This window comes from Gymnoscopelus braueri (genome assembly GCF_963280865.1).
Source record: "Gymnoscopelus braueri genome assembly, chromosome: 18".
NCBI classification, from domain to species: Eukaryota; Metazoa; Chordata; class Actinopteri; order Myctophiformes; family Myctophidae; genus Gymnoscopelus; species Gymnoscopelus braueri.
Window position 1 is genome coordinate 7336728 of NC_137618.1, and position 23971 is coordinate 7360698.

At 44.2% G+C, this 23971-nt stretch overlaps 2 protein-coding genes across 2 annotated transcripts; both read right to left on the reverse strand.

The window, feature by feature from the left end:
* Positions 1-6907: 6907 nt before the first annotated feature.
* On the reverse strand, positions 6908-23549 carry adat3 (adenosine deaminase tRNA specific 3). The gene is made up of 7 exons (XM_080412720.1): positions 23428-23549; positions 11849-12090; positions 10231-10466; positions 9238-9447; positions 8643-8750; positions 7344-8093; positions 6908-7270 (listed from the first exon to the last, which is right to left on the reverse strand). Exons 2-6 carry the CDS (start codon positions 12078-12080, stop codon positions 7818-7820), a joined length of 1062 nt encoding a protein of 353 aa, XP_080268846.1. The 5' UTR covers positions 12081-12090; positions 23428-23549; the 3' UTR covers positions 6908-7270; positions 7344-7817.
* alkbh6 (alkB homolog 6) lies at positions 18764-23575 on the reverse strand. The gene is made up of 2 exons (XM_080412722.1): positions 23433-23575; positions 18764-22041 (listed from the first exon to the last, which is right to left on the reverse strand). Exon 2 carries the CDS (start codon positions 21992-21994, stop codon positions 21257-21259), a length of 738 nt encoding a protein of 245 aa, XP_080268848.1. The 5' UTR covers positions 21995-22041; positions 23433-23575; the 3' UTR covers positions 18764-21256.
* Between the last annotated feature and the right edge of the window lie 396 nt (positions 23576-23971).

Consider the following 23971-nt stretch of genomic DNA (forward strand, 5'->3'; position numbering starts at 1 on the left):
AGATTCCCACGCCGAGGATGAGCAGGTAAAAGATCACGATCGCCACGATCCCCTCTGCGTGGACCGCCATCTTTCCACCTTAAATCCTTATCCTCTTCCAGTCCACCTTAATCCTTCCTTCCACCCAGATCAAAGCGTGCGTCCGGAGGAGAGCGAGCTCATTGAGACCTGATGGAGGCGAAGCGCAACAGGCCATCAGTGGTGGGAAAAGTAGCTACTCACATGTTTTACTTAAGTAAAAGTATCAATAGGCATACTGCAATAAAAGTCTGATGTTCAAAATGTACTTGAGTAAAAGTACAAAAGTATTGGCATCATGTACTTAAAATACCAAAAGTAGAAAGTAGTAGGCTACTCATTATGCAGAATGTCCCATTTCGCATGTTTCCAAAGGTATACTTTCTTTTGAAAATAGCAGATCTACAAGCTCACAATGCTTTGCATTGCGTTTTCAAATGGCAGAAATAGGGCAGAACTTGAAGTTGGTAATGTATGTTTTGTAATAATAATAATAATAATCAAAATCTACAAAGTAACTAGTAACTCAAGTTTTCAAATAATTGTAGTGGACTGTGGAGCAAAAGTATAATATTTTCCTTTGAGATGTGTTGGAGTAGAAGCAAAAGTATTGAAAATTGGAAATACTCAAGTAAAGTAAAAATGCCTCAAAATTGTACAGTACTTGAGTAAATGTACTTAATTACTTACACTACTGCAGTCAGTTGATCTAGAAGTAGCTAGATCAAGTGACTGCAATTAAAGCAGGCAACAATTGCAATTACCTTTGATATAGATTATAATTCAAAATTGTGGCTTTTTTGAAACAATCTCTTAAGGCGAGTGAGAGACATTTTTGTGCGCGCCGTCCGTCTTAAAACGGGCTTCATGAAAACATGTGAATGAATGTCAGCCTTATTAGATCATTAGAACTTTCTGACATATATTAGTATTGTTAATACTAAGAAGAAAATATACATTAAACTTAATTTGCAGAGGAAAGAATAGGCTAATTCACGATTGGTCGCTGTCCGCGGTGCTGAAAATAATAACTCCCTGTTGTAAAAAAATTATAAATAATTATGCACAATAGTTACATAGGATACATTCCCTTAATTTATTATGCAAATTAGTTATAATATTATATTATAGTTGCGGTATTATTATTATCTCTTCTCTCTGATGATCTAATTCATTGGTTCTCAAAGTGGGGTCCGGGGACCCCCAGGGGTACTTGAGGGGGTTCCAGGAGGTCCCCAGCTAAATGATGGACAGGAACCAAATGGACCCTTATGGGTCTGTAACTCTTGAGAGTGTACAAATGGAACCAAATGGACCCATTTTGTACACTCTCAAGAGTTAAATTAACATTGATTTTACAATATAAATTGGGGTCCCAGGGATAGAAATGCCATTAAATGGGGGTCCGTAGCCTAATGCATGTCAAACTGGGGGTCCTTGAAATTATTTTTACGGCTAGAGCCGTAAAAATCTTCTCTTATGGGGGTCCCTACCTTATCTTTTCAAATGGGGGTCCGTGGGCTAATAAGTGTCAATTTGGGGGTCCTTTGAGAAAAAAAGTGTGAGAATCACTGATCTAATTCTCCATCTATCTTTTTTCTTTTTTTTCCTCCCCTGTTGCTATGGTTTTGTGGCCGTGCGTAAAAGTCGCTCCACGCGCCCAGAAAAAGAAACGCGCTGTAAACATGTCTCCAAAAAGAGCTACAACGAACAACGGTTGGGATTCGGTCCAAAACACACTGACTGCACTTTCAGCTCCACTTTACGCTGACATGCAGTCAGGGGTCCGTCCGGGAAGAAGCTGCAGTTGTTGCACTATTGACTTGCTTTAAATCACCAGCCCGTCAGACAGCAATGAAGTTAAAGAGCCGCTCCACACAAATTGGTGTAATTGAGCTGCATCTTCTTCTCCAGATGAAGTTATAGGCTTAAAGGAGTAGTTCACCCCAAAAAATGTGTCATTGATCAGTAGGAGACTAAATTGAGTCTCGTACTCAATTGATCGGTCATCAAATTATTGGCTTAGGAATGCGACAAAAAAAAAAAACATCTCCATGAATTCAAGGCTTCATGGGGAGTGTAATTGATAGAAAATGTGTCATTGTTTTTGGGTGAACTATACTCCTTTAAAAACGATGGAAAAACTGTCTGGAAAGAAAGAGGCGTTGGAAGGAACCAAGGAACACGGCATCATAAACCCATCAAAAAGCGGTACCTTACCTTTTTTTTCCTGAATACAAACGGACTATAAGCTGCAGGAATTCCAAACAAGCTGCATGTAGGCTACTATAGTTTGTCCAATATTGTTGCCCTAAATAACGGAACTCTACTCAGTCCTCTGCGACACACCGTGCGTAATTGGTGTTTTTTTTTCTTTCTTTTTCTTAAGTCACCAGTTGTTCGTCAGAGAGCGAAAAAATGGAACTAGACAGAGTGAGAGAGAGAGAGAGAGAGAGAGAGAGAGAGAGAGAGAGAGAGAGAGAGAGAGAGAGAGAGAGAGAGAGAGAGAGAGAGGGAGGGAGGGAGGGAGGGAGGGGGGAGTATGAGTGCCTGTGTGTGTGAGTGCATGCCTGCGTGCGTGCGTGCATGAGTGAGTGAGTGAGTGAGTGAGTGAGTGAGCGAGAGAGGGAGAGAGGGGGGAGTATATGTGTGTGTGTGTGTGTGTGTGTGTGTGTGTGTGTGTGTGTGTGTGTGTGTGTGTGTGTGTGTGTGTGTGTGTGTGTGTGTGTGTGTGTGTGTGTGTGTGTGTGTGTGTGTGTGTGCGCGCGCGCGCGTGCGTGTGTGTGTGTGCATGAGTGAGAGAGAGAGAGAGAGAGAGAGAGAGAGAGAGAGAGAGAGAGAGAGAGAGAGGTGCCAGGCTAACAGGGTCTTCCAGGGAAGGAGGATAGATGTAGTATCTATAATTGGGGACGTCATGACGCACACCCATGGGAAAGGCTTTCCAATATCACATCCGCTCTGTATGAATAGCCAAAGCCTTTTACTTTGTCAGCTCACATTCCAGACTCTGATTTACGAGGCTTAATTAAAACACTGCATTAAGTCTGAAAACGCTGGTGATGTTTTTTGTGTGGCTGTCAGCCAGAAGTGTATTCATGATGTACTTACAGACTGGGGCCTTGGAGGCCTCACTGTAGATGTTGTATAGCTACAGTATACTAGTTGCATCATACAAATTAATATTTTGTAATGTCCTAGTAATTAGTAATGTCATTGGTACAGGCAGGTTTTGTAACTGTCCACAGTCCACCAACTTGCATCATACAAATTAATATTTTGTAATGTCCTAATTAGTAATTAGTAATGTCATTGGTAGGCAGGTTTTGGAACTGTCTATTGTCCACTGTCCACCAACGAGACAAAGAGTGAGTAGACAGGAATGGTGCTAGGAGCATTAGTGAGGACCAATTATGTGAAGATAAGGCTGAAAATGGGTGAAGAGGTCCTTTAACCATAGCGGCTACTTTGGTCGCTGTCCTTGGTGCTGAAATCTTCTCTCCTCTTGTTAAGTTTTGCCTTTTTTTATAAATCTCATGTTAAAACAAACTTTAATACAAATTAAAGCCAATGAGGTCACCCACAAATCTGTACGACAATCAGTTCAATACTTACATAGAAAAAAGAAGACTTGACGTTATTTTCACTTCTTGTTTGGCGGTGAAACATGGAGGTTTGACGCTTCGCCGCGGTCACGCCGTTTTACGAAAACTCACGCTTTTGATAACTTTTCATTAAAGGTCTTTTGTGTATGCTGAGCGAGTTTAAGCTGGATCTGACCATCCTCCTAGTTAAAGTGCGACCTGATAAATATAGGGCTAAAACGCCACAATAAATTCAAAATGGCTGACTTCCTGTTTGGTTTAGGTCATGGTGCCAAGAGACTTTTTTGTAAGTCGGGACATGATACAGGTGTGTACCAATTTTCAACCAATGTAGGTGAAACCTTATTGTGGGGCTTCAACGTTGACCTTTTGTAGGGGGCACTATTGAGCCATTAAGCCACGCCCCTTTTAGAGACCCCTAAAATATATATATTTTTGCCAGGTGTGATGTGTGTGCAAAGTTGCGCAACTTACGTTTAGGCCCTCAAAAATGCAATTCATTTGTGCCTACAAATAATAAACATTGCAATTTCAATAGGGCTTCGCACTGGTGCAGTGCTCGGGCCCTAATAACCACACATACATATTTACCAGCTAATTTCAAAAGGTCTTAAATAGATTTGTCCTTTCCCCCCCCTCTTTCCTTTTTGCCAGACCCAGGGGGTTGGCCTACAGGAGGCTTTGTCGGTCTGTCGGTCTGTCCCTCTTTTCAGGAACGCTTCAGATTTCAGCCACCAGGGGCAACAGAGCAGGTCTGGATTTGCTACCATGCACAGCAGCCATATTGTGAAGACATTCACAGGTGTTACCAATGATACTAATGAAGGCTCTGTTCCATTCCGGTCAAACAGAGTCAGGGTGCTGATATTGTGCATGTTGGCTCACTGGAAACACTCTGTTACACCAAGTGGCTCTAAAATTTGGGTCCAGGGACCCTCATGGTTCCTTAAGGGGTTTCCAAATGGCCCCTTACGAGTGTGTAACTCTGAGAGTGTACAAATGGAACCAAATGGACCCGTAAGGGCCCATTTGGTTCCATTTGTACACTCTCAGAGTTATGGGGGTCGTGGAAATTGAAAAATCTGAGAACCACTGTGCTACACTAAACGGAACAGAGCCTTCATTAGTATCATTGGTAACACCTGTGAATGTCTTCACAATATGATGTGCATAGAGCCTACTGACAAGGGACAGGTGAATGTAATCACTGGAAGGTTTGCTGGTCTAGCCTTTTCACCTGTTTCCTAGGCTGTGTGTTTTCCACTTCCTGTCGATTTGATCCAATGAAATCCAATTAAACTGGTCAGATGACCAATGATATCCAATGAAATCGACAGGAAGTGGAAAACACACAGCCTAGGAAACAGGTGAATACACAAATCTACAACCAAATACCCCTATACACAAAATGCTACACACACACACACACACACACAAAATGCCTAAAATGATTTATACTTTGCACTTATAAAGTGGTTTGTAGGTCTGTTGCCTACTAGGAATTTGTTCCTTCTGGGTCTGGCAGAACCAGGTCTCCGGGGGCTAAAGTCTAAAGTATAGTTGTAACTCTGCTCCGTTTTACTAAGAATAGAGGGTTTAAACATATATAATTCAATTCATTGAAAAGTGTATTGACCAGTGCATTAGAGGGGGGGTGATTTACCTGAGATAGTGGTGACAGCTTCTCCAATTTGGCGAGTTGAGCTGCCAGGCTGCATCCAAGACAAGACACAGGGACAGCTCTAATTGGTTGGCTTCACAACAAATAAACCACTAAACCATGTGTCCATGTGCCTATTAGGGCTTACAGGCAGCCATGCAGGCCTGCAATAGGCCTGTATGGAGAGGAAGTAATGAATCTGCTCACTCATGGGTCTTCAACAGGGGGTCTGCCGAAAATAGTAGATCTACAAGCTCACATCAGTCGTGCTGCACTTGTTATTAGCTTGTAGATCTGCCATTTTCGGCAAAGCAGTTCGGTGTAGAGGGAAACAAGAAAAGGCCAAAGATTAAGTTTGAGTTTTTAAATGGTTAAAGGTCTGATAGTGTGTAAACAAAAACAATAATGATAGCGCTGTAAAACAAGTCTATGACGCCATCTATGAAATCTTTATAGTATATAGTGCCGCTTTAGACTCCACAGGGGCCCTAAGCATGATACAGGACACATGCGCGCGCGCGCAGCGCGCGTGCATGTGTCCTCCGTGTGCGTGCGCGCGCGCAAACGGGATTTTTTTTGTGGTTCTGGGCGGATTGGGTTCGTTTTTTTTGCGGCTCTGGGCGGATTGGGTCCGTTAAAAAATAAAATAAAATAAAAGTTTTTTTTTTCTTTTCTCTGCGGGTAGGCGGGGCCCCACGCAGCCTGCGTAGTGTGCGTGTAGGGAGAAGCGGCCCTGGGGGGTCCCTGCTTCACTCTCTCAGCTAAGGGGTCCTTGGCCTGACATATTTTTGAAGACCCTTGCACTAACTAGTAATAAATACCAGCATCACCTTTCACAACGTTTCTACTGGCAATCAAGGGTAGATCCATTACACGTAAGGGTCCATTTGGTTCCATTTGTACAATCTCTGAGTTACGGTCACGTTAACTACTCAAGGACCCTTGGGGGTCCCCAGTGAGAACCACTCATTGTACAGTTCAATGTATCTAATGAAATGGTTAATATTAAGGAACATCCTTACCTTGTTGGAGCGTTGTCGCCCTCCAGTGGCTTTCTCAGGTTCTACAACTGGCTTGTTTAGTATTGCAGTCAGTGTTAAATAATATTTACATGATATATTGTGAAGGTGCAGCAGTGATAAAATAGTGATAAAATAGGGCAGAGGTCTACACAGACATTGAATCACAACACTGTCCTTCTCAATCGCACATTGAAATGATTGTACAGAGCCAGCAAAGTAGATTGCGGTTGGTTACATGGGAACACTAGCATTAAAATTTCCAAGTACTCTTATACATTTATTAATTTGGATGGAGGGATGTCAGAGTGAATCAATTCATCCAAAAACACCTACCAGTGGTGGACAAAGTACTCAACCCCAGTACTTGATTCAAAGTATAGATACTCCTGGTCAAATATTTACTCAACTACAAGTGAAAGCATGGAGTACATGCTTTAAAAAAAAAAGAGAACACAAACGTACAAAACGTACATATTTTCTTTTGAACGTCAATGCAGTACTGTATTGAAATTTAGAATTTTCCAAATAAATTCAGAAAGAAAAATTATAATAACAAGAATGAAACCCACACACTCGTATGCTCCAATACAATTTATTCGATGATGTTTCGAGCCTAAAGGCTCTTCGTCGGGTCAAACTGGTCAAATCAATTCAGAACAATTTCTAAAAATGTCTTTAAAAAAAAACATAATAAAAGAGTTGATCTACAAGCTCACAATGGGTCGCATCGCTCAAGTGAATGTACTCGGTTACTACTACTAGGGTTGGGATCCGGAACCGGCAGGAACCGTAACCAACATTGAGGAACCGGAATCGGTTCCATCACATTTTAGAACCGTTTCCGGAACCAGTTTTATCACACAGTCAGAGCTGGTATGTGGACTTCACGTCTGCTATACAATTATAATACCGTTGGTTCTCAAACTTTTTAACCCATTTTGGGCGGGAACCCCTATTTGTAACTATACCTTTCAAGACGGGAACCCCTATTTGTAAATATACTATACCTTTCAAGACGGGAACCCCTATTTGTAAATATACTATACCTTTCAAGACGGGAACCCCTTCCCGTTGCTATGTACAGTATATAGCGACATACATTATTTGCCGTTTTTAGAATCGGCCTCAGGTCTAAATGGGTTAATTTCAAGGACCACCATAACTCTGAGAGTGTACAAATGGGGTCCATTTGGTTCCATTTATACACTCTCAGTGCTACAGACCTGTAAAGGTCTATTTGGAACTCACCTCAAGTAACCCAGAGGGATCTCCCTGGGCCTCACTTTGAGAACCACTACAATAATATGTATGCAATAATGTATGCATGATTTGTGTTTATAAAAAAAAGTATACATATTTCGTAAAATCTATAGGAACCGTTAAGGAATCAGACCGTTAAGAGGGAATCGTTAAGGAACCGGACTCGTTCAAATCCTAAAAAGGATCCGAACCCTATTCGTTACTGTCCGCCACGGAAGTTAAATCCCCCCCCCCCCCCCCCCAAAAAAAATAAAATCAAGGTGTGGTTTTGTTGTCTGTGTTCAGCTCTTCACACTGTTGGCTCAGGATCCCTTTGAACACGTCAAATCTATGGTTGAGGTCCTTCTGCGTGTGGATTTTGAACGCGCTCCCCAGGGCTCCGTCGGCACAAGCGGCTCCGTAGAAGACCCGTCCTATCCGGGAGTGGACCAGAGCCATGGCGCACATGACGCAGGGCTCCCTGCTCAGGTACAGGTCGTAACCCGTGCAGATGTACGGCTTACCGGCCTTCTCCGTCGCCTCTGGCTGGGCCTGGAAAGATCATGAAATATTAGTTTGACGATTGACTGTCGTACAACTGATTGCCATTAATGATTTGTGTTTTTTGGGGGCAGTGCACGTTGGAACATCCAGTATAAATGGAAAATGACATTTCTGTGTGCCCTTTAGGCTTTGTAAACACAAATTGCACAGGGTAGATATGACAACAAACTAAGAACTAACTAAATAATGACCGGTACCAATAATCCAAATAAATAAAATAATGTACTCTGCCTAACACAGGCAGTATTTTAACTTTATGCTTTAAAAACTTTAGAAAATAGCCAATCTACAAGCTAAGCTGAATTCAATGTTCTATGGCTTTAATGTTAAACTGCATTCAAGTTTGCATGACTCAAGTTCATCTGATTAAATGTCTTGTGATGGCTCTCGTATACCTGTGGGTTTTGCATAGCGTTCCCTGATTTTGCTTAACATGTTGCTTGGCTAAATTTAGGGAACATCTTAAAGAGTGGAGCCATTAACGCCAAGTTTAACTGTATTCCATTTGTTGCAATAAATGGTTAAATCAGGGCCTACCTGTGGGTTTAGCGAAGACTCTGAGCTGGGTGTGAAGCGACAGTCAGGGTATTTATCCAAACGGTACGCGCCTCCACCCTGCGTCCTCGCCACCAGGTCTATGCACACCTAGGTCACCAACATAGGACTTTTATTGACCATTGATTGTTATTTCAACGATTTCATTGTGTTTTTGGCATTGAACATTGGAACATATTTAAATAAACATTACATTTCTGCTTGCCTTTTAGGCTTGGTAAACAAAAAGTTGCACATGGTGGATATGTCAAATAACTTCAATATACAAAGAAATGACTGACAGTGGTGCCAATAATCCAAAAATAATGAATGTACTATGGTCAAAACAAGCCATATATTATTATATTTAATAATTGTATACTTTCAAAAGGTTTAAACAATTGCAGAAATGGACGATTTACAAGCTCACAATGCGTCACATCGCGATGCGGTGTGAGCTTGCAAATCGTCTATTTCTGCAATTTTTCAACAGATTTATACACAATCTGACGATTATGCAAAACTAACTGATGATCAAAAATATTGCGATCAGGCATTATGTACTAATAGCCTCCTAACTGTATACACACACACGTACCATGGTGGCGTGCTGGAGGGGATGGTCGGCGCGGCAGTCGTGACCCACCGCCACCACCGTGTCCGTTGCGGGGTCGACGACCACGCCTCCCGCGGGGGCGTGGCCTCGCCGGCGCCCCGCCCTGGCGGCCGCGACGGCTTCCGTCATGTAGCGCTGCATGCTGCTCTTCTGAGGCCCGCTGAACAGATCTCCTCTCAGGGCCTCCGTCACCTGGTGCGGGGGTGCAAGAGTTAATCCAACTAATCGACCTTTTATGGGATTATAAAAATGATACATTTTGATAAAATGATCAAATCAAATCAAGCTTTATTTATAGAGCACATTTAAAACAATCGAGATTGACCAAAGTGCTGTACACAGTCAAATCAAAGCATCAACAAAAACATTGTGCATGTGCACCCACATAACATCAAAAACACTCAATAAAACATTATGCATATGAAACCACATGGTATCAAAACACACAATTAAAATAATAATATGTATAAAGAGGTCAAGTGTAATCAAAGGCCAACGAAATAATATGTATAAAGAGGTCAAGTGTAATCAAAGGCCAACGAAAAGAAATGAGTCCTGAGAAGAGACTTGAACGCCTCAATGGACGGGGCACTTCTGATGGTTCATACCAATAAATAAGAACTTCAAGTATACAACGAAGGTTCCATTGATCAAAGGTGGAACACAATCGATTGATTGATCATTAAAATAAACATGCTCTGAAAAAAAACGTCTGACCACTTAAAGGGATACTTCACTCTCGGGCCGGGGACACATTTAAAAAAAATATTAAAAATAAATGAAAAAAGTTATGGAAAATTCATGGCCCCCTCACGACACGCAGTGTCCTACTAATGTGTGAGGGGGCCATGAATTTAGACTTAACAAGTCTGTGTTAAGTGGTCAGATGGGTGGGCCACGAATGCCTTCAAGATTTTCAAGTGGGGTCTCTGTCTGATCGATCCACAAAAAGGTTGAGAACCAAAATGAACTAACCTGTTTGTTTTCGTGGAAGGCCGTGGGCCAGTGTTTGCTGGCCAGCTCAAACTGAGGTCGGGTGAGCGGGGCCCAGGCGGGGACATGGACCAGGAAGGGGTCTCCTAGTCCCACGTGTCCCACTCTGTCCGACGGGACCAGAGCCTCCAGCCGGACCCCCTTCTCCTCCTGCTCCATGTGGGGTACTTGTGTGAGCAGACACAGCAGGATCTCCAGCGGATGGGGGCTGTCTCTGTCTTTAAGGTACAGTAAGTGATGTGTTTTTTGTTAAAATAAGGCTTCTAATATCTCTATATATATTGTGACAGTAATCATTGCTATAGAGCAGGGGTCTTCAACGTTTTCAGGCCAAGGACCCCTTAGCTGAGAGAGAGATGAAGCAGGGACCCCCTACTACATATTGTATACAATCGTGACAGCTTCATAGACTTTGACAGCACTATCGTCAGTGTATGTTACATTAATGTGTATTTTAACCACTTGAACCGTCAATACTTGGTCTGCTCTTTTTTCCCCCTCTACACCAAACCTCTTTGCCAATAAAATAACAGATCTACAAGCTCAGATCTACAACACCTCGCACTGCGAGGCGTTGTGAGATCTTGTAGATCTGCCATTTTTGGCTAATGTTCCACTCAGAATAGGGACGCTACGGTTCAAGTGGTTAATGTAAAAAACATGATCCCATCACACAAAGATTTGAGGGCCCCCCTGCAGTAACTCTGAGGACCCCCTGTTGAAGACCCTCGCTATAGAGTGTTTGTACAGTAACAGGGGTCTGTCTGTCTCTCCAGCTCTTTAGTAAACAGAAAATACATTTTCAGGCCAGGATACCAATTTTATCCGATCAGGAAAGAGAACACATACAGGATAAACAAGTGAAGTGGAAGTGATGATTCAAAGAAATGAGACGACAATTTTTACTGGAACACTATTTCACTAGCCTGATAAATGGGTACTCTCTCCTGATTGGAGGAAATTTGCAACCCACCTTTTTACTAAAGAGCTTGAGACAGGGAGACCCCTGTTCCTGGACACTCACTCTATCACAATGATCACAATGATAGAATATATGCAAGTTTTATCTTTATAACAATCAGTGGTGTAAAGTAACTAAGAACATTTACTCAAGTACTGTACTTCAGTACAATTTTGAGGTACGTTTACTATACCGGAGTATTTCCAATTGTCTATACGTTTACTTCTACTCCACTGCATCTCAGAGGCAAATATTGTACTTTTACTCCACTACAATTATTTGAAAACTTCAGATACTAGTTACTTTGCAGAATATATAAATATATGACATTATAAAACATACATTAACCACTTTAGCCCTATTTTATACCTAGGGCTATTTGAAAATAGCAGATCTAAGCGTTGTGAGCTGGTAGATCTGCTATTTTCAAACATTTTAGTACTTTTACTTTTGGTACTTTTAAGTACATTTTGATACCAATACTTTTGTACTTTTGCTCAAGTGAATTTTGAATTACGGACTTTTACTTGTAACAGAGTAGTAGTATTGGTACTTTTACTTAAGTAAAACATTTGAGTACTTTTTCCACCACTGCTAAACAATAAACTTTTTGTCATAACAAAAAAAACGATCACTTACGACTACCTTTACATGGCCGGACTCTCTTGATGTGAATGTGGGACGTTAAGGGGTAGAGGAGGCTCAGCTCTCTCACCAGGCGGGAGGCCTCCTTCTTGTCGGTGATGGGAGCGGCGAAGGCCGCGACCAGCTGCGCGTCGCGGGACTGTTCGTCGGACAGGACGGGTACGGCCACCCAGGAATCCACCTCATCTTCGCACCCCTCCTTCCTACGTTTGGACTGGGGCTCCATTTCAGCCCCACTCTCCCTGTTGGGATAAAAAGGTACTATTAAAGACAGATAGATAATCGGCTTGGTTGGTTAATCAGAATCCAAGAGCCGCTGTGATAGTATCCAAGCAGGAATTAAACCAATAATATGCCCCTGGGCAGTAGAGGGAGAAGGACAATCAGATGGGGGTCATCCTGGGATCTGAGCCAACTCTGAGATTCCCTTTCCTTTATATCGTAATTGTGTCATCCTGGTGATGTCAATACGAGACAGTCATATCCGTATATGGAGTCCCAATATGCCCAAAGATGGATGCCGTGATATCGGACTTGGATATGTCCGTTAGCTCCATATATGGAGTACCAAGCATTCAGTGACGTGGTCGGACCTCGTACCGCGTAACTATGGTTACCTATCCAACAAACCTGTTTGATGTGAAAGCCTTTTCTACAGGTACAATTAAACAAGTGTACTTCTGCATTAACCACTAAAAACCCTTATATCAGTGGTCCTCAAACCTTTTCATGCCAAGGATCCCCAAACTGATACAATATGTATTTGGCCACAGACCCCCCATCTGAAAAGATTTGGTGTCAGGGAGGGACTCCTATAAGAGATTTGTGGTGTTAAAATGTTTCTAAATTATTCCAACTAGATGTCACATCTAGGCCCGATCCGAGGTTGGTCCAGACAGCACTGGCCTGGTCACTCTGCACACACGTCATGCGAAGTCCGGCCCCTCTGGCCTCTCCTCTCCTCCCTCCCCGCTTTGCTTTGCGGCCCTAACCTCTAGTCCCAACCTCCCAACCTCCCAAACTCGGTCATGTGATAAAGAGGTCAGACTTCCTGTATCTGGTTGCTATGGCAACCTGCCAGATCAGGCTGAGGGTCTGATAGGAAAATCAGAGAATCAATCAAGCCGAGTCTGATCACTGATGGAGGTGAGGTAAGATGCCTAAATCATAGCCATAGCTCTGATCAACAGTCTGTGGCGGGTCTTGGAGGCATGTGGAGTGATCCTGTGCTTGCGAATCCCGGACGAACTTTTTGAGCTTTTGTCAATTATAGTAGTATATAAGATGTTTTGTTATTGTCTCCGCCAGGCCGAAGGCACGGTGAGAGAGTATGTTTTGCACCCTGTCCGCCCGTCCTTCTGTCTGTGAACAGCTAATCTCCGGCACCGTAGGCCTGATCGCAGCGAAACTTTGCACACACACTCCCTGGATGCCAATTCCAAACCTCTGCCCCAAAATGGTCAAATTTTTCACATGGGCCTGTTATAGCGCCACCAGGTGGCCGATTCTACCTGTGTTTTGCACCCTGTCCGTCTGTCCTTCTGTCTGTGAACAGCTTATCTCCGGCACCGTTGGCCTGATCGCCTGATTAAACTGATTTTGATACTTTATCAAATATATATAAGCACATTTTACACAGGACCCCCTGAAACCCCTTCAAGGACCCTGTACCCAACCATGGGAACCACTGCCCAATATACTTGGTTGACCGGGTGCCCCAGGGGGCCGACCGACTTCATGCCGGGCACTGCACTCTCTCAGGTCCTCAGCGACACGCACTGTGTGATGTCACAAAGACATATCAGAGCATGATATCATCAGTGAGTGACACCAGCAAGGTTTATACAGCTGTCTGTGTGTCTGCAGGACGTCACATCTTCCCAATAAAGCAGATTTACCTGAACAGAAGCCTCTGAGCCCCGAGCAGCCCCCCAACCAACCTGGCGTCTTCATCTTTGGCACTAAAACTACCACAGAGCTCAGGTAATGAAGAACTGTTGAGCAAAGTGGAGCAACCAATTTATATTAGCTTGTCAAAGTGACAATCCTAATTCTTTATCAAAGCCAGATAACAAAGAAATGGAGCAGCTAGCCGTCCAGTTCAAAACAGCTGACGAGGCAGCGCTTTTAAAAACAAAGTTTGCAGAAACACAGAAAATTGTGAAGGAGACTGGTATTTCTATCTCCACACCATCTGTGGAAGAAACCGATCAAGATCAAAATCCACTATTCAAAATTAAGCCTAATACCTTCAGTTTTGCAGACTTGGCTAAGACTACAGGAGGAGACTTCCAGTTTGGACAGAGAGACCCACATTTCAAAGGTTTTTCTCGTGCTGGTGAGCAGCTGTTTTCGTCACTCGCGGTGACCCCCTGCAAGGCGGATACCTCATCTGACCAGGGCAAAGAGGACATGTACAAGACTGAGGAGGAGGATGACATTCTTGACAAGGTAGATCTGGTGACTGGGGAGGAGGACGAACAGGTCCTCTACTCCCAGCACGTCAAATTGTTCAGATTTGACCCTGCCACCAGTCAGTGGAAGGAGAGAGGGGTGGGGAACCTCAAATTCCTGAAAAATGCAACCAATGGCAAACTGAGGGTGCTGATGAGAAGAGAGCAGGTCCTCAATGTTTGCGCCAACCACATGGTCACTACTACTATGAAACTGAAACCCTTGGTGGGCTCCAATAAGGCGTTTATGTGGCTCGCCAACGACTTCTCAGATGGACGCTCCAAACTGGAACAACTAGCCGCAAGATTCAAAACCCCAGAACTGGCTAAGGAGTTTAAGCAAAAGTTTGAGGAGTGCCAGGGACTTTTGGACGTCCCTCTGGGAGTCACCCCAGTGTCTTCCATGGTGGTCTCTCCTCAAAACACTGGATCCTCAATGTCTCCATCACCATCCTCTGACACTTTCCACACCACTGACAGCAAGACCTCAGTGGCTATGTCACACAGTCCACCCAATTTTGTCTTTGGCACTGATACCCTCCAGAAGAACGTTGGATCACCTGAATCTTCCCCTGAGACTGAGGTGTCTTTGTCCTGCTCCAAAGACAGCGGACCTCCTGCCCCAGCTTCTGAAACAGCTGCATTCAGAATCCCAGAAAAAGTGCCCCCTCAGGTAGAGCAAGTGAAGGAGTCAGACGGAGACGTGGAGGTGGTGTATGTAAGGGAACCCACTGCTGAGAATGAACCAGGCAACACCAGTGACTCTGAAACAGATGACAATGAGGACTATGAGTCAGCAGTGGAGACTTTGAATGGAAAGCTCTATCCTGATCCCACAGAAGACCAGGCCCCTGTCCAGGAGGTTAAAGAAGTCCAGGGCCCTAGTCAGGAGACCCCAGCACCAAAGGCCATGGGCCAGGAGACTCCAGAACCAAAGGCTCTTGTCCAGGAAGCCCTAGCACCACAGGTTCCTTCTCAGGAGACTCCAGAACCACAGGGCCTGGTCCAGGAAGCCCCAGCACCACAGGTTCCTGCTCAGGAGAATCCAGAACCACAGGACCTGCGCCAGGAGGATGTTCCAGAACCACAGACCCTTCTCCAAGAGGGCCCAAAACCACTAGCCGTGGGCAGGAAGACTCCAGAACCACAGACCCTGGGCCAGAATGCTCCACAACCACAGACCCTTGACCAGGAGACTCCAGAACGACGAACCCTGGGTGAGGATGTCCCAGAACGACAGGCACTGGGCCAGGAGGTTCCAGAACCACAGACCCTTGGCCAGGAGGCACCAGAAGAGCAAACCTCAAGACAAGAGATTCTGGAACCACAGGCCTTGGAGCAGGAGACTGAATCAGAGTCTTCCACAACCCAAGAGCAGTCCACAGAGGCCCAGAGTGTGGCCCCTATCAGCAGCGCTCCCATAGACCTGTCAACGGAAAACACCTCTGAACCTGAATACACCACTTACACTACTGCTGCTCCTACTCAAGACTCCACCTTTGGCTTCAACACATTTGGAAGCCTCTCAATCACTGACCTGGACAAAAACATTGGTGGCAAGTTTGCATTTGGTAAGCAAGACTCTTCCATCTCGTGGACGAACGCCCCGGTAATGGTCTTTGGAGCTTCAGCGCCACCAGCACCAAAGAATGGCGGAGAGGAAGAGGGGAGCGACAAAGAGGAAGCGTCCAATAATGTGGACATCCACTTTGAGCCTATTGTGTCACTGCAAAAGCTGGAGACCAAGTCTGGTGAGGAGACTCCAGAACCACAGACCCTAGGCCAGGAGACTCCAGAACCACAGACCCTAGGCCAGGAGACTCCAGAACCACAGACCCTAGGCCAGGAGACTCCAGAACCACAGACCCTAGGCCAGGAGACTCCAGAACCACAGACCCTGGGCGAGGAGGTTCCAGAACCACAGGACCTGGGTCAGGATGTTTTAGAACCACAGACCCTTCTCCAGGGTGGCACAGAACGACAGGCTGTGGGCCAGGAGGCTCCAGAACGACCAACCCTGGGTGAGGATGTCCCAGGACGACAGGCTCTGGGCCAGGAGGTTCCAGAACCACAGACCCTTGGCCAAGAGGCACCAGAAGAGCAGGCCTCAAGACAAGAGATTCTGGAACCACAGGCCTTGGAGCAGGAGACTGAACCAGAAGCTTCCACACCCCAAGAAGAGTCCACAGAGGCCCAGAGTGTGGCCCCTATCAGCAGCGCTCCCATAGACCTGTCAACGGAAAACACCTCTGAACCCGACTCCACCACTTACACTACTACTACGGCTCCTACTCAAGACCCAACCTTTGGCTTCAGCACATTTGGAAGCTTCTCATTCACTGACCTGGTCAAAAGCATTGGTGGCAAGTTTGCCCGGATATTCAAGCTTCAGCACCACCAACACTAAAGAATGGCGGAGGAAGAGGGGAGCGACAAAGAGGATGCTTCCAATAATGTACACATCCACTTGGAGCCTACAGTTTCACTGCAAAATGTGGAGACCAAGTTTGGTGAGGAGGACGAGGAGATCGGACCAAGCTGTACCGCTGGGACCGGAACCTTAATCAGTGGAAGGAGCGTTATCAGAATCCTCAGCCACCCTGTCAAACACTTCTACCGCATCCTGATGAGGCGTGAGAAAGTGCTGAGGGTCAAACCCATGAAATCATCAGCCAAGGTGACCGCCACAGCCTAGAGTTCTCAAGAGTTCTCAAGTTCCGAACCCGACCCGAAGTTTTTGGGCCGGGCCGAAAAAGTATGCCAATTAGTCGGGCCGAATAGAGCCTCGGGCTTCGTAAAAAAAAGAAAAACGTTTAATAATAATACAAATAATAATTGTGTATGTATTTATTATGAAGACGGCGCTGACTCTTGCGAACCAAATAGCCATTCAAATCTACAAGCTCACTGAAGTCTACAATGCATCACGATCTAACATAGAACTTGTAAATCGGTTACTTAAAAAGAGCCATAAATCACACAATGGCAGAGGATGATGCCATGGGGGGAGTGTAAGATAGACTCGCCGCCTGTCAGACACAGCGGCTCAAATTACACTGTGACTGTGAAGTCAGTCAGGGAGGGAAGAGTCGAGAGACGCAGAGAATTGCAGAGTAAGAAGAGGATTTAACTTCATTTGTGCAACTTTGCATGTTTTGTATGAACTTTATTGGACATGCGAAGTTGCCATTTCGGCAACTATAAAGTCTGTTATCACATTCACTCTCTGCTATAATTTGAGCCACTGGCGCAGTGGCGCTGCCTACTGGCGATTTTTTTTTTTGGGCCGTATTGTTTGTCCTGCTAGAAGCAGCCAAATGACCTGTGTAAACTATAAACTACCCCTCCTCTCTCTGTGAATATAGCTTATGATTCTACTGAGATTAATTCCAATATGTTTTGTATTGTATTTTATGTATTTATGTATTACTGATGAAATGAGTACAATGGACCACAATGGAAACAAGCCACCTGGGGCTTTTTGTGAATATATACTTTTGGCATAACCTTTGACTGTACTACCTGTACTGTTAATAATCGTGTTGATAAAGTATTCAAATCAATCAATCAAAAGAGACCAAGACTAAAAGACTAAACAAGGTAACTCAAACAAAGGACATAAGAGTAAGAGCCTGAATTTGGATAAATACATGCAGCCCTTGTGCTGAACCCCTTATTTTTGTTCTGTTTTTTTTTCACCTTTTAAACTGTTGTATCTGCTTGTTATTCTGCTTTCAGATGACCTATTTTAGTCATCTGAATTTTTTTAGTCTAGTCTTAGTCGACTAAATATCAAAAGACTAGACTAAGACTAAACAATTTCAGATCACTAAAATAGGAGAGACTAAATCAGAATTTGCTGTCAAAATTAACACTGGCACCTGCAAAGCTGTGATGTGACAATAAAAGTTGATTCTGAATTATACCAGCGGTTCGGACCCACAAATTGCTATGTATTTGGCCACGGAAACCTCAATCTGAAAATATTTTGTGTCAGGAGGGACCCCCATAAGAGAACATTTGTCAAAACTTTCTAAAATAGCCGATCTATCAGCTCACAACGCGTCACATAGCAACACGTTGTGAGCTTGTACATGAGCTAATCTTGAATATATCCGAAAAATAAAATGGGAAAATTGTTCCTCATTTTGCTGGGGACCCTCTGGAAACCCCCCTTTAGGACCCCTGGGGGCCCCACTTTGAGAACCAGTGAACATACGACAGCAACTGTGTAGTGTTGATTTATTAGCAACTCTTACATCCATTCAGTGAACACCTCATCAGTCATGTTAATTGATATGGACACATGGATTCTCCGAAAATAGCCAGTCTACAAGCTCACAAGGCGTTGTGAGCTTGTAGACTGGCTATTTTCGGTTATTAGTTACATTTTAAGATGAAATACATAGTGTTTGAATCTGTCAAACTAGCAATAGAAAACATGTTCAGAAGCATCTTCCATAAAACCCTAATGTCTGGGATATTTCATAAAAGCCTCTTCAACTATTCAGCTGTATGTAGAACAGCGAGAACATATCATTCTAAACCTAACGGCTAAACTTCATAATTTGACGCATTGCCAATTTGTGCATATCATTTTAATTACAGTATTCATGCCGTTTTACAAATCACAGATTGCCTAAAAACACTTTCAGTCATGAGATGTGTTTTTTCTTTAATCCTTGTGGACATGCAACTATCCAGATTATTAAATTATAAATGACGTAGTGAAACATTAGTCTGTCAAGCCAGACAACTCTTTCACAATCTTCAAATGCAACGGTCTGTAACTGCAAACATCAAGCCGTCATCCGTTTGCCAATTCTGTTCACAAAAACATATTTTAAAATATATCTATTTTTAATTTCATAAAAATTTCAATTCATTTTCGATAGACTTTGAGAATCACTATTTTCCCAAAAAGTCATTGCCAAAAATAGCCAGTCTGTGATGCATTGTGAGCTATTGAAGATCTTCTATTTTCGGCGAATGTTCGCCCCCAGAATAGGGATACTAGGGTTCAAGTCTGTCTGGACTCTGGAGAGACTTTAATGGAGAATTGGTTTCAGAGCTGTCCACTTGAGACTCTCATTACAGTATGTTTGTGGTATTAATTCATTAAGAAAACAAGGGAACCAGGAGACCTGGTACTGCCAGACCCCTAGTGGTTGAAATCTGAATGGCCGGACTTCGCATGACGTGTGTGCAGAGGAAAAGAGGGACAGACCGACCGACCGACAAAGCCTCATGTAGGCCGACCCCTTGGGTCTGGCAAAAATAGCGGATATACAAGCTCATAGCGATATAGATAGCTTGTAGATCTACTATTTTTGAAAAATCTTGAAAATTTGTGCAAATCTTTGAATATATATATTTTCGCGGCCAAATACATATCTAAATTTTTTTTCTAAATCCTAACAGTATGTTGCTATATCAGTGGTGCTCCAACTTTTCCATGTCAAGGACCCCAAAAGTGATTTGGCCCCCCATCTCAAAATATTGTTACAGGGACCCCCAGAAGCAAATATTTGAGTAAAACATTTTCCCTTTAAAAAAATGTGCCACGCTATGAGCTTGTATATCTACTATTTTTGAATGGCCAAAGTATAAAATATGGATAAAGTGGTTACACACATGCGTTCCCAGTTTGAATGGGTCATTAAATAACTGAGACATCTTATATATCAAATGCTTATCAGCTGGGTTGCACAATACCAGCTATAATGTGTTTAGTTGTACAGTATATCGCAAATACAGTTTCCACAGAAAATTATCATCTCATTTGGCAACATCCGAATGAGATGGTAAATCTACTGTATTAGACAGTTGTCAGATCAAATGCTGAGGGCCTGAGGTCAAGCCAAACCGTTGGGATGGACAAAAGATGAAGACAATCAAATGTTCTCCTGCTAAAAAAAACAATGATATCCAAGGTGTGTTTTGCAAACATCACAAACCAGTGATTCTCAACCGTCTTCATTTCAAGGACCCCCCAGTTTGATACAATTCTCCGGGGACCCCAATCTACATCAAATCCTGTGTTTGTGTACACTCAGTTATATTAGACCCACAAGGGGTCCTCCTGGTGGTCCCTACACCTGACGTTGCAGTGTCATAGACATTAGTGTTGTAACAATATTCAGGGAAAACATCGCAATACCATTTTTGGTCAGAATTGTGCAGGCCTGGTTCTGAGCATGGTGATGTGATATAGGGCTGGGCAGTATGACAATATTATCGTGATGTCAGACTAGATATCGTCTGGAATTTTGGATATCTGTTCCAGGTTTTAATCACTTGAAGCTTATTTTATACTTTCAGAAATGTTTGAATAGCTGAAATTTTAAATAGGCATGTGTTTAAACTCTGTACCTCATTTTGCTGCGGACCCTCTGGAACCCCCTCAATGACCCCTACGGGGCCTTGAGGGGAGTTCCGCGGCCTGTGGCCTTCACACTAACGTGACATGACATCCATATTGTGACAACCCACATCGCAATTTCCATCTATACTACAGCGAAAATAGGTGATCTATTCTATACAAGCTAACAAGCTTGTAGATCGCCTATTTTAACTACTTTTGAAAATGTTTTTTTTAGGAGAAAAACATAGGCTAGCACAATATCAATAGATGTATTTGGTCAAGAAATATATTGTGATATTTGATTTCTGCCATATCGCTCAGCCCCACAATTACAGGGTATCTGCAGGTTTAGGTAAGTCAGAGTCACCTTTTTAAGACTTTAATATACGTATAGCAGTGGTTCTCAAACTTCTTCAGGTCAAGGACCCCCAAAATGATATGTATTTGGCCGCCCCTATCAAAAAAATATTGCCAGGTATTTTCTCAAAAATAGCAGATCTACAAGCTAGTCTAGTGACGCTATATCAACTAATTTTGCGAACCAATGACGTATAAAAATACTAATAACCGAACAGTTTTGAAGCGTCACTTCCTCCCCAGGATGAACTTGGCCTTTATGACTTTGGGGACGTGACGTATGGTGAGGGACACCCGGGTCCCTCGGGTCAGCGTGTCCTCCGGCGTCCCGCCGGCGGCCGACAGGTTCGCCACGCGCCCCTCGGCGAGCGCGTCGTCCGCGCGCGGCTGGATGCCGTGGAGGAAGCGCTCGTACATGTCCCGCTGGAGGATGAGCAGGCTGCGCGGACGCACCAGCAGCGACAGCGCGTAGCGGTTCTCATCCGTCTCCGGGAGGACGCCATCATCGCCCTCGCCCGCCCGGCTCCCCACGGGCCTGTAGAAGTCCAACAGCGTGTGGGAGCCCAGGCTGACCGTGGTGACCGTGGGGTGGTACATGGGGCCGTCCTCGTGCGGCATGATGCCCTCGCCGGCCTTGTACTCGTTCACCAGCACGTGGTTGGCCGCCTTGCCGGCGAAGGCGCCCAGCGCCGACACGCGCTCGCAGTAACCCGCCAGCCAGTCGGGGATCTTCTCCGCCAGCATGCCCTTGGGGCCCGGCAGGCCGCCCCAGTTCTGCAGCCGGCGGCCGGACAGCTGGGTCCACTTGGTGCGGGGCGAGCGGTACACCTGTTCCAGCAGGTAGGCCTCCTCCTCCTCGCTGATGAAGTCCGGGATGTAGAAGACGGTGGGCGGGGCGTCTTTCACCACGAAGCGGTGGAACTCTTCCGGCACGCTGTCGGGGGGAGAGGGACGCTGCTGCTGCATGTCTTCTTGGTCCGGTGAAAAGTCCCACAGGGGATGGAATGTTTCTCCTTTAAAAGGAAAGTCACTGAATCAACTGTTCGTTCTTCTATATAGCTCTAATGTTGACAAATGATCAATAAAATCGATAAAAGCCACCGATATTCTGGAAAATGTTACCTTTTTATTCATTTATTTTATTATTTAAGGATTAACAATTAACAATATATCCCTATAGCCTAATAAACCTTCAACTGGTCGCTCAACACAGAAGGTCTGAATGTGTGGAGAGAAAAAATATTTACACCACGTGATATGGTGCTGCACTTCCGGGATGTTACACACACACTGGTGACGTATCGAATGCAGCCTCCTTTAAATGGAGTCCAGTGAGGACAGGTCACCACAATATACACGTCACAGAACCGTCCAGAACACGGTCGGTTCATCAGTTCCAACGCACATATGTGGCACATATATTACGTACCACATTATTATTCATCTGGATATATACTACAATGAAGCTCAAACGCATGTTTCTTTAGGCATTAAGAAACACGATTCATTGATGGTTCTATTTAAACCCTCATGACAGTAAAGTCAATAAAAAAACACAAAAAAAAAAACTATTATCCACATGAAAAATATTAAGCGATTGTTCTCAGAACACCGTGGGGGTCCGTTCGGGGGGTCCCCAGGGATCCACGGCAAAATAAGGAACAGTTTAACCCCGTTTTATTTTGTCGTCTCTTCGAAAATAGCCAATCCACAAGCTACGGGGCCACTAGCCCCTACGGAACCTCTCCCTCCGCTAAGTAGCTCCGAGATGAGGTCCCTCGTTGGTTCCTGCCGTTTGCGGTCGACATTGTCGCACATTTTCCACTTTTACATGTTTCTTACCCCTTTCTGCACATCGTATCCAAAAAGCAAAGCAATTGCGCCACTCTCTCAGATGTTTTAAGCTCTAGCGGAACATAACAGCTTCCAACAAGTTGAAGAAAGTATTTAATTTGCCTCGGTCTTCATCCGGTTCCATAATATTTTGCATTAGAAGATGCAATTCAACATTTGACCAGTAGGGTAATCAGTAATGTTATCTCTACGGGCGCAACTCTTGCGCAATGTCTTAAAAACATGTAACCGGATGAAAACCGAGGCAAATTAAATACTTTCTTCAACTCGTTGGAAGCTGTTATGTTCCGCTAGAACTTAAAACATCTGAGAGAGTGGCGCAATTGCTTTGCTTTTTGGATACGATGTGCAGAAAGGGGTAAGAAACATGTAAAAGTGGAAAATGTGCGACAATGTCGACCGCAAACGGCAGGAACCAACGAGGGACCTCATCTCGGAGCTACTTAGCGGAGGGAGAGGTTCCGTAGGGGCTACGGGGCCACATACACATCAATTCGGGGGTCTGCGACGTGAACATGTTTTAAAATAACTCAATATTCTACTACTTTACCTCAGAGAATGGAGACGGATCCAGCAGTTTCCACAGACTGGGTTTAGTTAGTGGTCAGGGGATAGGCGCCCCTCTCCGGTCAGCGCGAGTATTACACCTGGCTCGGCACCATTCAGCCCTTTACTGTTGTTTATTGTTGTTTACTGTTCCTAAAACCGTCCTGAACCACAGTGTCTGCACCATAGATGACTTTAGAAGGCTCTCCACCAAAATGTCTCCAACAAAAAATAAACAGCCCGTCTGTTCAGGTTGAATTATTAACGCGTTTACCTCACAGCTTCACATCCGTTTGGTTTCCATGCTTACTCCAGTGTGCCACCGATAAAAATGTCCCTCTTGAAACGAGGCATCGCCTTCTTCCGTTCCACTGTTTTCTACTCGATTAGAGTGCATAAGCGTAAACACGGTGACAATGACCCCCCGTTATTATTCATTTATAACAATAAGTCACGTATTGTTATTTTTTTTTTCTCCCCGAGAGCTTTTCGATGGCTCTTTTAGATTTCGCAGAGGTCACTTTGTTGCTGCACGGAATTGTT

What these genes read in the sequence shown, in the direction of transcription:
- adat3 (XM_080412720.1), bottom strand. Translation starts at nt 12,080, where the DNA reads ATGGAGCCCCAGTCCAAACGTAGGAAGGAGGGGTGCGAAGATGAGGTG. An exon ending in CCGGCCATGTAAAGGTAGTC is followed by an intron (nt 10,467 to 11,848) that starts GTAAGTGATCGT and finishes TGTACCTTAAAG; the next exon opens with ACAGAGACAGCCCCCATCCG. An exon ending in CCTTCCACGAAAACAAACAG is followed by an intron (nt 9,448 to 10,230) that starts GTTAGTTCATTT and finishes CCCCCGCACCAG; the next exon opens with GTGACGGAGGCCCTGAGAGG.
- alkbh6 (XM_080412722.1), bottom strand. Translation starts at nt 21,994, where the DNA reads ATGCAGCAGCAGCGTCCCTCTCCCCCCGACAGCGTGCCGGAAGAGTTC.